The sequence below is a fragment of the Gossypium hirsutum genome, chromosome A10 (genome assembly GCF_007990345.1).
Source record: "Gossypium hirsutum isolate 1008001.06 chromosome A10, Gossypium_hirsutum_v2.1, whole genome shotgun sequence".
In the NCBI taxonomy this organism is placed as follows: domain Eukaryota; kingdom Viridiplantae; phylum Streptophyta; class Magnoliopsida; order Malvales; family Malvaceae; genus Gossypium; species Gossypium hirsutum.
Window position 1 is genome coordinate 113,999,433 of NC_053433.1, and position 14,278 is coordinate 114,013,710.

Here is a 14,278-nt window from a genome sequence, read left to right on the forward strand (position 1 = left end):
AGACGAAGAAGGTAGATGTTTTTGCCTTAAGTCTGTATGGTCTGATGGTTTCCCTAGGGCTTTGGGATATGTGGATGAAGCAACCACGGATCTTTTTCATCGACTCAGTAAAAAGGTCACTTCTGTCCCTGCAATGTTGGCGGAAACATTCAGGTCTTTAGATGCATGTAGGAGAGCTGGTGCTGGCAGGTTTATAGGGTGTGCTCAGTTACTTTTGGCTTGGTTCTACAGTCATTTCCTGTTGATAGATATGGTGATTTTTCGGGTCTTCTTCGAGGATTATTCACCGTTGAAAGACATAGCAGCTGCAACTAAGAGAGTTGATATTCTAGAAGAGAATTGGATAGCACTACTTTAAGACCTTCAGTTGAAAGATATCGAGTGGAGGGCTCCGTGGATGATTCCTGGGGAGGTTCTTTACCGATGCAGCAGTTTTGATTGGGTCCCCCTGTTGGGAATTTGGGGTGCCATTGGTTATGCCCCTTTGCTCGTGCTGAGGCAGCATGGATTACGGCAGTTCGTACCAGCAACTCAGGGATTAGCTCAAAGTGAGTTTGTATACAGAGGAGCCAATTACAAGAGGAAGGTTAGTGAAGTTTCTAGTGCTTGGAAAGAGACTTTTCGGTTGAAAGGAGTAGCTATTACCCCTGCAAGCACACCAGAATACGTTGAATAGAGAGACAAAAGGGTTAATGATAACATCCCTAAGCCAAGCGTGGAAGGAACTCGACCGATAGAGGAATATTTGCAAGTAAGGCCCTCAGAGTTAGAAATTATGAAGCAAGAGTTCGAGAGAAAGAGCTTGTAGTTCGAGAAGAGGGTAGAAAAGCTCGAGGAAAAAAAGATGTACTTGAGCTTGGACGTCAACGTTTAAAAGATGGAGGTCGAGAAAGAGAGGAAAGAAAAAAAGAAGATTGAGGAAGATCGAGATGATCTAAAGGAGCATTACAAAAGGGCACAAGTATTCTTGGGGAGAGCGAGAGTAGGGGGATCTTCAGATCAGTTGTAGAAAGAGGTCCAAGAGGAAAAAGCTAGAGCTGAGTATTGGGAGAGGAAGTTCCAAAAGATGCAGGTGCAGAATTTGGCATTAGAGGAAGAGAATAAAGGGTTAAAGACTAAGGTAGCTGAGCTTGGAAGATCCCTACATTGGCACCAAAACCATAATTCTACGGTTGAGTTAAAGGAGCTAAAAAGCAAGGTTGAGGATTTGGAAGTGGCATTGCATGACGGTGAACTCCGGGTTGAGCAGCTCAAGGCGTAAGAAGATTATCTGAAGGGAGAGCTTCATCAGGCTAGAGGACAGGTCAGAGAAAGGGATCATGTCATTGGTGAGGCTATAGCCCAGATTCGAGAGGTTGCTGAATATGTGCAAGACTTGGCAATTCAAGCTAATGTATTGAGTCTGATGTATTCATCGTCGTCGGATATAGGACGAGAGTTAGCCCTTTTATTAGATAGAGTTAAAACTTTGGGCCTTAGGGCGAAAGCGTATTTGTAATCCTCTTATATGTAAAGATATTCTTTTTCTAAATAAAATTTTCTTAATGAAGTTGAACCAGAATCGATATCCTTTTTGTATTCATGCATTTGCATCTCATAGCATTTCATCACATCATTTGCATTCAAAGTTATAGAAAGACCCTAATTAGTTAAAGTTTACTTCCAAAGCTAGAAAGGAAAATCTAGAAATCACACATCGGCACTCGCACTAAAACTAAGAGTATGGATCAAAGGTTCGAGCAATTACAAAAAGATATGCAAGACCAAATGCAAGAACAGTTAGCCAAAATGCAGAATGAAATGGGGGAGTAAATGCTAGAGGCTCAGAGGAACATGATGGCTGAAATGGCTCAGCTGTTGAGAGCCACTGATAAAGGAAAAGCTCCCATGGCGATCACTGAAGAGGAGAATAAAGGTCTTCCTCCAGGCTTTAGTCCGCCTCACGTGCCACTGCAGACCGAGGCACCTCCTAGAAGGCCATCTGTCACCGTGAGGCCTCAACATGGGCCAGTTGATGCTGGAATCCCCATAAACTTCCCATCTGGGTTGGGAAATAATTTGGGTGATAGCTCGATCAACCCTATCACTCCTGATTTGGATTTGATGGAGAAGGAAAGAATGGCAACTAAATCCGCAAAATAATTGGAGAATCGCTGCAAGTGGTTAGAAGAGAAGTTTAGGGTTTTGGAAGGCACTGGTAGTCATCATGGGATTGATGCCAAAGACTTAAGTTTGGTCCCAGATTTAGTGCTTCCTCATAAATTTAAGATGCCAGAGTTTGAAAAGTACAACGGGATTACTTGTTCAGAGGCACACATAACAATGTTTTGTAAGAGAATGACTGGATATGTGAACAATGATCAATTATTGATCCATTGTTTTCAAGACAACTTAGTAGGAGCAGCGGTTAGATGGTACAATCAGTTGAGCCGTACAAGAATCAGTTCATGGAGAGATCTGGAATAGGCCTTCATGCAACAGTACAACCATATGACTGATAAGACGCCAGATAGGATTACACTTCAAAACATGGAGAAAAAGCCTAATGAAAGTTTTAGGCAATATGCACAACGATGGAGGGAGGTGGAAATGCAAGTACAACCACCATTGTTGGAAAATGAGACCACCATGTTATTTATCAACACTTTGAAGGCGCCACTCATCACTCACATGATTGGAAGTACCACGAAAAGTTTCGCGGATATAGTTATGGCAGGTGAGATGATTGAGAATGCCGTGAGAGGCGGTAAAATCGAGGGGGAAGTGGCTAAAAAATCGGCCCCAAGGAAAAAGAACAATGAGGTGAATAATATGAATAGCCTCAACTCAAGGGCAGTCACAATTGCTCAACCTAAAACAGAGCAACAAAGTACTCAAAGACAGGAATCGGGTACAAGACAAAATTCAGAGAGGATACAATTCACGCCTATCCCTGTGACGTATCGTGAGCTTTATCAAAGCTTATACGATGCACATGCCATTGCTCCATTTCACTTGAAACTGCTGCAACCACCGTACCCTAAATGGTATGATGTAAATGCTAAATGCGAATATCACGTGGGAATACCGGGGCATTCGATTGAAAACTGCACCGGATTCAAGAAGGCCGTGGAAAAGCTTATCAAGATGGGGGTTGTGAAATTCGACAGTACCCCTAGTACTGAAAATCCGTTACCAGATCATGGCAATCAAGAAGTGAATGCCATCGATGAAATAAGGGAAGGAAAAATCAAGGAGGATATTGCTGAGGTGAAGACACCCATGAAAGTAATATGGGAGATGGTGAAGAGAGGTATGTTGACCTCTGGAGAAGGTAGAAGAGGAATAGGGAATTATTGCGAATTCTATAGAGAGATAGGTCATATGATCCAAAATTGTAAGGAGTTCAAGGCCATGGTGCAAGGCCTTATGGTTAACAAAGAGCTACAGATTTTTTAGGGTAGTTTTTACGAAAAACAAATATGTGTATTGGGAAATGAACGACAAGAAACCTACCGGCCAAGAATTATTATTTCCCTACTAGGGAATAATGAAGTGGAGGCGCAAACCGGGCCCAGAGTTGTCATCCATAAACCCAATCCTTTCCCTTACAAGGATGACAAGAGGGTGCCATGGAGTTATGATTGCAGTGTAACAGTACTTGAGGGGGAGAGTATAGCCAGTGCATCTAGGGGTGTGCAAAATGAAGGTTCCCATACGCGGAGTGGGAAACGTTATGATACGAGGGCCGTTAGAGTGGAGCCCACAAAGGAAAAAAGTGTCGAGGTTGAGAAAGAGAAAGAGATTGGAATACCCATCAATGAGCCAGTAAATGAGTAGAAGGCTAAGGAGTTCTTAAAGTTCCTTAAGCATAGCGAGTATAGTGTGGTCGAGCAGTTGCGTAAGCAGCCAGTGTGTATATCAGAATTAGCCTTGTTTCTGAGTTCTGAGGTGCGTCGGGATGCATTATTGAAGGTGCTTAACGAAACATATGCCACCCACGACATATCCATTAACAAATTGGATCGGTTGGTAAATAACATCAGTGCTGACAATTTCATCTATTTCAATGATGATAAAATTCCACTTGGGGGTATAGGGTCAACCAAAGCCTTGCACATCACTACTCGGTGCAAAGGATACACGCTGCCAAGTGCACTCGTTGATAATGGGTCTGCTTTGAACGTCCTGCCATTATCCACCTTGAACAGATTACCCATTGATAGTTCGCATATGAAAACATGTCATAATGTGGTAAGAGCCTTTGATAGAATTGAAAAAAAAAAGTGATGGGACAAGAAAGAGACTGAAATACCCATCAATGAGCCAGTAAATTAGGAGGAGGCTAAGGAGTTCTTAAAGTTCCTTAAGCATAGCGAGTATAGTGTGGTCGAGCAGTTGCGTAAGCAGCCAGTGCGTATATCAGTATTAGCCTTGCTTCTGAGTTCTAAGGTGCATCGGGATGCATTATTACAGGTGCTTAACGAAACATATGTCACCCACGACATATCCATTAACAAATTGGATCGGTTGGTAAATAACATCAGTGCTAACAATTTCATCTATTTCAATGATGATGAAATTCCACCTGGGGGTATAGGGTCAACCAAAGCCTTGCACATCACTACTCGGTGCAAAGGATATACGCTGCCAAGTGCACTCGTTGATAATGGGTCTGCTTTGAACGTCCTGCCATTATCCACCTTGAACAGATTACCCATTGACAGTTCGGATATGAAAACATGTCATAATGTGGTAAGAGCCTTTGATGGAATTGAAAGAAAAGTGATGGGACGAATCGACATCCATTTCGAAATTGGGCCAAATACCTATGAAGTTGATTTCTTGGTGATGGATATCAAGCCCTCCTATAATTGTTTATTGGGGAGGCCATTGATACACTCGGCAGGAGCGGTGCCTTCCTCATTGCACCAAAAATTGAAGTTAGTGACAGATGGACGGTTAATAACCATCAACGCGGAAGAGGACATTATAGCAGCAGTCACTAGCAAGGCCCCTTATGTCGAGGCAAATGAGGAGGCTATTGAGTGTTCTTTTCACTCTTTAGAAATCATCAATGCAACCTTCATTTTTGAAGAAAGTGAGGTGCCGGTACCCAAAATGTCTAGAGCCAGAAGGATGGCCCTGAAAATGATGATGGGGAAAGGGGCATTGCCAGGAAAAGGACTAGGAAGACAGTTGCAAGGAGGGATTCAAATCCCAAAACTGATTGAGAAGAAAGATCGCTTTGGTTTGGGCTTCAGGCTAGACCATAAGCACAAGAGGCAAGAGATTGAGAAACGTCAAGCGAGAAGAAAGGCACGTCTGAACGGAGGAGAAGTGAAGTGGGAGCCGATGACATTCCCACCTATATCCAAATCCTTTAAGTTAGGTGGATTACTAGTAGAAGAAAGTCATCAAATTAATGCTATACACGATGAGGGATTGGAGCAAGGAAACCTCGAGGGCATTCGCCCTTACGAACTGGGGAGCTCTCTGAACAATTGGACTGCGGAAGACCTTCCTATAGTATTTAAGAACTTTTCAAAGTAATTCTCGAAACATGTCTGTTACTCTAGGGCCTAGGAGTAGTAAGATTACATTTGTGAAATAGGCTATGTTCATTTACTATTATTTAAATAAAACATAACTTTTATCAATTTAAACGAGTATTGTTTCATTTTTATTAACCAATATTCCTTTAAATTTTGGCAATTCTTATTCTTTTATTCGTAGCACATAAACAATCATTCTTAGATTTATTCATTCTTTGTATATTCTTTCATACCCCCATAGGTCCCTAGATATCAATGATATGAGTACCGATACTGCAACTCCTGATTTCTCTTGCGAATAAGACATATGTTTAGAGGAACCTCAGGATTTTGAAGATGTTCAAGATTATGATGTATCTCTTGATCTGTTAAGAATGGTAAAGTAGGAGGAGAAACAAATCATGCCACATGAGAAAGAGGTAATAGAGAATGTAGCCCTAGAAGAAGGGAATGAGTTGAAAATTGGAACACTGATTACCGAGGATACAAGGCGTGATCTTGTTGAGTTGCTTTGAGAGTTCAAGGATATCTTCGTCTGGTCATATCAGGATATGCCCGGATTGAGTACCGATATTGTAGTACATCGTCTTCCGATAAGACAGGATTGTAAGCCAGTCCAACAGAAGTAGCGAAGAATGAGGCCAGATATTATTCTGAAAATAAAGGATGAAGTCAAGAAGCAGTTCGATGCAAGATTCTTGCAAGAAGTGAAATACTCCGAATGGGTAGCTAACATTGTACCAGTTCCTAAGAAAGACGGGAATGTACGAATGTGTGTTGATTACAGAGATTTAAACAAAGCTAGCCCCAAAGATAATTTCCCTCTGCCACACATAGACATTTTGGTGGACAACACAGCAGGATATTTGTTGTTTTCCTTCATGGATGGTTTCTCATGATACAATCAGATAAAGATGCATCCAGAGGACATGGATAAAACCACCTTCATAACCTTATGGGGCACCTTTTGCTACAAAGTAATGCCGTTTAGACTAAAGAATGCAGGGGTAACATATCAACGGGCAATGGTAAACTTATTCCATGACATGATGCATAAGGATATTGAGGTATACATTGATGATATGATTGCCAAATCGCATACAGAAAAAGAGCACATTGAGGTCTTGAGAAGATTGTTCTTGAGATTGAGAAAATTTTAGTTGAAGCTCAATCCAGTAAAGTGTACCTCTGGAGCCATTTCGGGAAAGTTATTAGCCTTCGTGGTCAGTGAAAAGGGAATTGAAGTCGACTCAGACAAGGTCAGAGCCATACCAGAGCTACCTCCACCACGCACTCAGAAGGAAGTTCGAGGATTCCTAGGAAGGTTGAATTACATCGCTCGGTTCATTTCACAACTGACCGAGAAATGTGATCCTATCTTTCGTCTCCTCAGAAAGCACAATCAAGGTACTTAGGATGAGGAGTGCCAGAATACTTTTGAAAAGGTCAAGCAGTATTTGTTAAATGCTCCGGTATTATCTCCACCAAGCCCAGATAAACCGTTGATACTGTCCTTGTCAGTGTTCAGTAATTCCATGAGATGTGTGCGTGGCCAGCATGACGAGTCAGGGAAAAAGGAGAAGGCAATTTATTATCTCAGTAAGAAATTCACTGACTGTGAGATGAGATATCCACCGATTGAAAAGTTGTGTTGTGCGCTGATTTGGACAACTCGGAGATTAAAACAGTACATGCCATACCATACCACTTGGCTTATCTCAAAGCTTGATCCATTGAAATACATGATGGAGTCAACGGCTCTAAATGGGAGAATGGTGAGATGGCAAATTTTGCTTTCAGAGTTTGATATAGTCTACATAAGTCAGAAGGCTATAAAAAGAAGTGCGGTAGAGACTTCTTAGCCAGTAGGGCTCTAGAGGATTATGAGCCATTGAACTTTGATTTTCCAAATGAGGAGTTAATGTGCATAGCAATGACCGAGGATTCTCCTTAGAAGTTAAATTTTGATGGGGCTTCTAATGCAGTTGGAAATGGAATTGGGGCAGTCTTGGTATCCCCGAATGGCGATCATTACCCTTTCATGTGCAAGTTGGACTGTGATTGCACGAACAATATGGCTGAGTATGAAGCATGCATCATGGGACTTCAAGCAGCTATAGAGTGAGGTATAAAAACCCTAGAAGTATATGGAGATTTTGTGTTGGTAGTTTATCAGATTAGAGGTGAATGGGAGACAAGGGACCCTAAATTGATGAATTATCGAAAGGTAGTTTTGGGGTTACTTGAGGAGTTTGATGACATCACTTTCAATTATCTCCCACGAGACAAAAATCAGATGGCAGATGCTTTAGCAACCTTGGCCTCAATGATCAGGGCAAATAAAGAAGAAGAGATAAAGCCAATTCAAATGAGTGTCTACGAGGCTCCAGCTCATTGTTGTAACATTGAGAAGGAAGGAAATGACAGTAACCCCTGGTATCAAGATATATTATGATATGTGAGAGATCGTAAATACCCTGAACAGGCCAGTGAAAATGACAAATGAACTTTGAGGAGGTTAGCTTGCGACTATGTCTTAGATGGAGATGTCCTGTACAAGAGACGGAAAGACCAAGTACTTTTGAGATGTGTCGATGCTGTAGAGGCTAAGCTAATTTTAGAAGAAGTTCATGAAGGTGTATGTGGGACGCATGCAAATGGGTTCACGATGGCAAGGCAAATCATGAGGTTTGGCTATTATTGGGCCACTATAGAAGGGGACTGTATCAACTATACTAAGAAATGCCATAAGTGTCAGATTTATGGGGACAAAATTCATGTTCCACCTTCACCTTTGCATGTTATGACTTCTCCATGGCCCTTCTCCATGTGGGGCATGGATTTTATTGAACCAATATCGCCAAAAGCTTCGAATGGACATCGGTTTATCTTCGTGGTAATTGACTATTTTACAAAATGGATAGAGGCCGCTTCTTATGCAAATGTTACTAAGTCAGCTGTGAGTTGATTCTTGAAGAAGGAGATCATTTGTCGGTATAAAATGCCTGAGAAGATCATATCTGACAATGCATTGAACTTGAACAACAAAACAATAGCAGAGGTTTGTGACCAATTCAAAATTAAGCATCACAATTCTTCTCCCTATCGTCCAAAAATGAATGGGGCAATGGAGGCCGCCAACAAGAACATTAAGAAAATAGTAGGGAAGATGACTGAGACTTATAGAGATTGGCATGAGAAATTACCGTTTGCACTCCTGGCCTATCGAGCATCTGTTAGAACCTCTACTGGGGCAACCCCATTCTCGTTAGTTTACGGGATGGAAGCAGTGTTACCTATTAAAGTAGAAATACCTTCTCTTCAAATTTTGATAGAGATAAGGTTAGATGAAGCTGAATGGGTTCAATCCCGATATGACCAGTTGAACTTGATTGAGGAAAAGAGGCTAAGAGCCATTGGACATGGTCAGATGTATCAGAAGCGAATGATGCGAGCTTATGATAACAAAGTTCAACCAAGAGAATTCCAGGAGGGAGAACTTATACTGAAAAAGATCTTTCCTATTCAAAAGGACTTTAGGGGAAAATGGATGCCGAATTGGGAGGGGCCGTATGTCGTGAAAAAAGTTTTCTCCGGTGGTGCATTAATCTTAACGGAAATGGATGGGAAAAGTTTACCCAATCCAGTAAACTCAGACTCAGTTAAAAAATACTTTGTCTAAAGGAGAAGAGAATCTAAGGTGAAAACCCGCAAAGGGCGCCTTGAGATTTCAAAAAAAAAACGGAGAGGCCAAGGTGAAAACCCGCAGAGGGCACCTTGTGACCAAAAGGGTTTTGAGTTAAAAACCCGAAAGGGCAGCTCAAATTTTGAAGAGTACACAGTGATCTTGCTATAAGGAGCGAAGCACGTTGCATACTAGGGCATCAACAAATTACTTTGAATCTTTTAAACGCATGTTGAACTCAAGAAAGACTTCATGGAGCTGGTGTATAGACACTCAAGTGGCGATATCTTGGGCACATAACTTTTATCCTGTTTGCTATCTTTGTATTCTATTTCTTCTTAAAGATAGGCTTTCAAATTAATTTCCTTTTGTATCTTATTGATAATTCATTCTAATCCAATAAGGTTTATTCATCTTCTATTATTCCTTAAGTATGTTGCATTGAAATAATAATAGATGAACTAAATATGTTCACAAACGAGGTTTTGCGCATTACTTTGAAATTTCTAGATAATATAAGAAACTAAAACAGGATAATTGTTTGGGAAATTCATGTAAATAAGGGATGAAAGAACTCGAGGAATTTCTTTTCAGTCCAAAAGGAAAATGGACAAGAAACCAACGATTCAATTTTTAGGAAAATTGTTTTACAGACATCCTCAGTGGATCGTAGCATTGGAGGAAGGGTGCAGACCTTCAGGCTGAGCAAGAATAATGCTTTGAAAAGAAAAATGGGGGAATGAGTGGTGACGTATAGGATAGGGGTTCTGTTCACGAAATTTTGCATCATAACATGTTTAATTAGGAACACTCGACTCATTTTGATCATAGCATTCCTAATTATCAAGCATAATCATTCTACATGTTATCAAAGATGGCGCGCCTTAATCCCCTAAGCAGTAGGGTAATAGGCCATAGCATAGCAGATCTGGCTGAAGCAGATCTAAGATGATTTAGCATCCTTGTGCTTACAAGGAGCAAATTGAAGACATAGCTTATTTGGCTTTTACGTGTTTACAATGAAGCAAATCTAAGATGATTTGGCATCTCTGTATTGTCAGAGTGTAGCACCCCAAAACCGGCCCAGAATGGCCGGATCCGGCATGCCACATAAAAAACGTTAAAAAAAAATATTCCATTCTAAGTCCAGAAAATCTTACTTGATGTTCAAAAGATTAATTCATTAAGTATTAAAGTGAATGGAAGCTGTGCACCAGGTAGGAAACCGGAAAAGAGGTGGTGAGTCCATCGGACTGCTTAAGCACCAAGCTCCCTTCGGATCCAATCCTAGACATGCATACCGCCATTGCCACACCTTAACGTCATGGATATTTCTAGGAAACCGATTTGATTAAGTCATTTTTAGGAAAAGTGATTAATTTTGGAAAATACTTTCATTGCGGAAGCTTTGCTTGTTGTCGTGTTATTTTGAAATCAACTGTTGTTTTTGAAAACGCGCCCTAAAGCTATCCAATTTCAACAGTTAAAATAAGTATTACCTAATACATATTAAAACCATCAAAAATAATTAAGCGGCCTTATTACATTTAAAAACCCAAAACTTCAAACGTAAATAAAAGGATGTCCAGTTCACCAGAAGAAAATCAAACTTTCAAAACGGGTGGCCACTCCGAATTCCCTCACAGCTCCAAGCCCACTATGGTTGGGGATTTCCTGCGTGGATGAAAATAAAAGGGGTGAGTTTGGGGAAACTCAGTGTGTAAGGAAAACCTATTCAAAGCCCAAGTCAGCTCAAGCCTATTGGGCCTAAGCCCATTCAGGTAACAGTGGTACTGGGCCAGAGCCCTTTTCAAATTACAATAAACTGAGCCTTAGCCCCTTATTTAGATAATAGTATGGCCCATAGGCCCATTTCAAAATACATGCAACATCAGTAAACATATGCAAGCCCATTTGGGGAGACTACTCAACCCACCAACCACTACACTCCACCCGTACCAGCCATACACTCCATGTGGGGATAGCTCAACCCACCCAGCCCAACACTCCATAGTTGTAGCCTTGCTGCTCAGTTAACAGTAAATTGAGGCAAAGCCTCCAGTACGTGGACAAGCCACTTTCAGTACTTCCTCCGTAAATATCCCAGTCCCATGCATCAGATAATAACAACATGGCATGCAGTAAATAACAACAGTCAAACATGCATTTAGGTCAATTTAACCCTAGGGGTATTTCGATAATTTATCTCCTAGGGGTAAAACTGTAAATTTTCTACTTTTAAAGGTATTTCAGTAATTTATCTATTTTAGGGTTTTTCATGCATATTCCTACTTTTCACGTACTAACAGAATCACGTACCGAGGGTTCTTACCGAATTGGGCCTGTTGGCCCATCATTTCAATTTTGGCCCATTAAGCCCAAAAATATCGAGGGCTCAGAAATCATGCACTTTGCAGTCCAAATTTTGCAGCTTACCAAAAACATTAATCGATTTACCTCACAAGCATTCGCACACTCGCAAATTTACAAAATACCGGTTTTCGGCATTTCGGCATTTCGAATTTTGCCGATCCAGACTAAGAAAGAGGGTGTTAGTTACATACCTGTTTGCGACGATATGCTGACGAGATCCACACACGATCTGCCTACAATTGGATTACTAACACATTAATCTAACTGTTCAAATACGAACTACGTATTAACCCCTTACAATATTCGGCCAACCACACCTACAAATCATAGTAAGCTTATAAGAAAACAATAAGCAACTCATTAACAAATTTTTGGCAATGTTTACCACATAATCATAATTTCACTGCAAGCTGTCTTCCTGAGCAACAGTCACTAAATTATTTATAACTGGAGCTACGAAACCCCAAATCAAGTTCCGTTAATTTTCCTTGAAAATAGACTCATATATCTTCTATCCATAAAATTTTCAGAATTTTTGGTTTATCCAATCAATACCAGATTTTTCTTAACGTTTCCCATGTTTCACTGTTTGACTAATCTGACCACTCTTCATTACAAATCAAATTTCTCATTGTACAGAATTCAAAATATGTTCTAGTTTATTTCATTTGAAACTAAACTCATTAAGCTTTAATTACATAATTTATTCAGCTTCTAATTCATCTCCCACAATTTATGGTGATTTTCCAAAGTCACGTTACTGCTGCTGTCCCAAGCAGATTTATTACCAAATCACTCTTTCATACACCTATCTTGCATGCATGTTATTTAAACATGTATATCACCAATCAATCATCACATATCTATGATTTTTACTTAAGCATAATCTCCATTTCATCATTTTAAAGCACAACATGTTAGCCGATTTTTCCCTTTAGCATCTAAGGCACATGCATGCTCATTTGTTTGGCTCAACTTCACATATCTTCCATTTTTCATCAAAAGAACATGAAACAACAACCATTTCCTTCATTTTAATTCATGACCAAATGCTCACAACACAACCAAAAATCAAAATATACTTCAAGAGTTAAGGTAGAATCAAGAAGAACTCATGAACCTCAAAATAAAAGCAAGATACCAAGAACTTACCTTCAATTTTCCTCCTCCTAATGACCGAATACTCAAGAGCTTTCTCCTCTCCTTTCTCTTCTCTAACTTTCAGCTATGATGAACAAAGATGGACAAAACTTTGTTCTTTTCACCCCTTTTTCTTTTAATAAAACTTCATATTTCATCCATTTAATTCTTTAATACAAAAGACATGAAATTCTTATCATGAAACATTTACCTAACCGATTATCATGAAACATTTACCTAACCCATTATCATGGAACATTTACCTAACCTATTATCATGGAACATTTACCTAACCTATTATCAATTTGTATCAATTTGTACCATAAATTATGGATATCAAGTGTACATTTTGTCTACAACAACATGATGGCTGGCCACTTCATGTAAAATGGGAGGTTTGTCATGCAAATCCTCCTATTTTGCACTCCTATTTATTTGGCCACTTCAATTTAGCCTATAGCATTTTCAAACATTTTCACATAGGTTCTATTTCATAATTTCACCCCTTTTTTCTTATGGAACAAAAATTAACTAAAATTGCCGGGTTCTATCTTAAGCTTGGGCCTTCTAGAGGCCCACTAACATAATTAAACCTATGCCAACATTCACAGAATTCCCAAAAATTGGGGTGTTACACAGAGAGCAAATTGAAGTCTGGCATCTCCACTTCAATAGGGAGCAGATACATAGCAGATCTCACCTTCAGATGTTTATACTGAAGCAAATCCATATTTAGCATCATTGTGCTTACAACAAGCAAATCGAAAACATAGTTGATTTGGTTTTCACGTGTTTACGATGAAGCAAATCTAAGATGATTTGGCATCTCTGTATTGGCAGAGAGCAAATCGAAGTCTGGCATCTCCACTTCAACGGAGGGTAGACACATAGCAGATCTTACTTTAGATGATTTCACTGAAGCAAGATCCAAGATGGTTTGGTATCCTTGTGCTTACAAGGAACGAATCGAAGACATAGCTGATTTGGTTTTCGCGTGCTTACGCTAAACAAATCTAAGATGATTTGGAGAACAAATCGAAGAAGCAGATTTGGCGTCTCTGTGTTCGGCGGAGAGCAAATCGAAGATATCAACATGACAGTCACAAGTTTACAAGAAGCAGATTGAGGACTATGATTTGATAAAATCGGTCAAATTTGGTTTTTCTAAATCTTTCCTCGATTCTCGTTACATAGCAATGAACAAAGAGCGGCAGCTGTAATAGTCCAAATTTGACCGGGCTTAAATAAAACCAAATGAAATAAATAAATGAATAAATGTTTATTTATTTAACAGTCCATATAAAGTCCTTACAAGAGCCCAAACACAAAACCCAAATACCTCAGACCCGTTACAGCAAACCCAAAATACCCCAGACCTGTTACACCCTACCCAAACCAGACCCAAATAGCAGAGGCTCGAAATTTAAAATTACCAGCTAGGGTTTTTAACCCTAGCTCTTTCTCCTCGCGCCGCAAATGGAAGATTCCAGAATCCATCTCAACGGATGCGCCTGCTCATCTCTCACGTCGTTCCAGTGACCTCTCC

At 40.1% G+C, this 14,278-nt stretch overlaps 1 protein-coding gene across 1 annotated transcript; it reads left to right on the top strand.

Moving 5' to 3' along the window:
• The first annotated feature begins 2,721 nt into the window (after positions 1–2,721).
• On the top strand, positions 2,722–5,920 carry LOC121208118 (uncharacterized). Its single transcript, XM_041078616.1, has 6 exons — positions 2,722–3,292; positions 3,524–3,807; positions 3,877–4,164; positions 4,318–4,455; positions 4,924–5,446; positions 5,850–5,920. The coding sequence occupies exons 1-6, from the start codon at positions 2,722–2,724 to the stop codon at positions 5,918–5,920; spliced, it is 1,875 nt and encodes a 624-aa protein (XP_040934550.1).
• Positions 5,921–14,278: the final 8,358 nt, after the last annotated feature.

Bases quoted from the DNA above. Each gene is read 5' to 3' on its own strand.
- LOC121208118 (XM_041078616.1), top strand. From the start codon at position 2,722: ATGATTGAGAATGCCGTGAGAGGCGGTAAAATCGAGGGGGAAGTGGCT. The intron at 3,808-3,876 runs GTAAATGAGTAG...GTGGTCGAGCAG, and splicing joins GAATACCCATCAATGAGCCA to TTGCGTAAGCAGCCAGTGTG. The intron at 4,456-4,923 runs GTGCTTAACGAA...CAAAAATTGAAG, and splicing joins ATCGGGATGCATTATTACAG to TTAGTGACAGATGGACGGTT.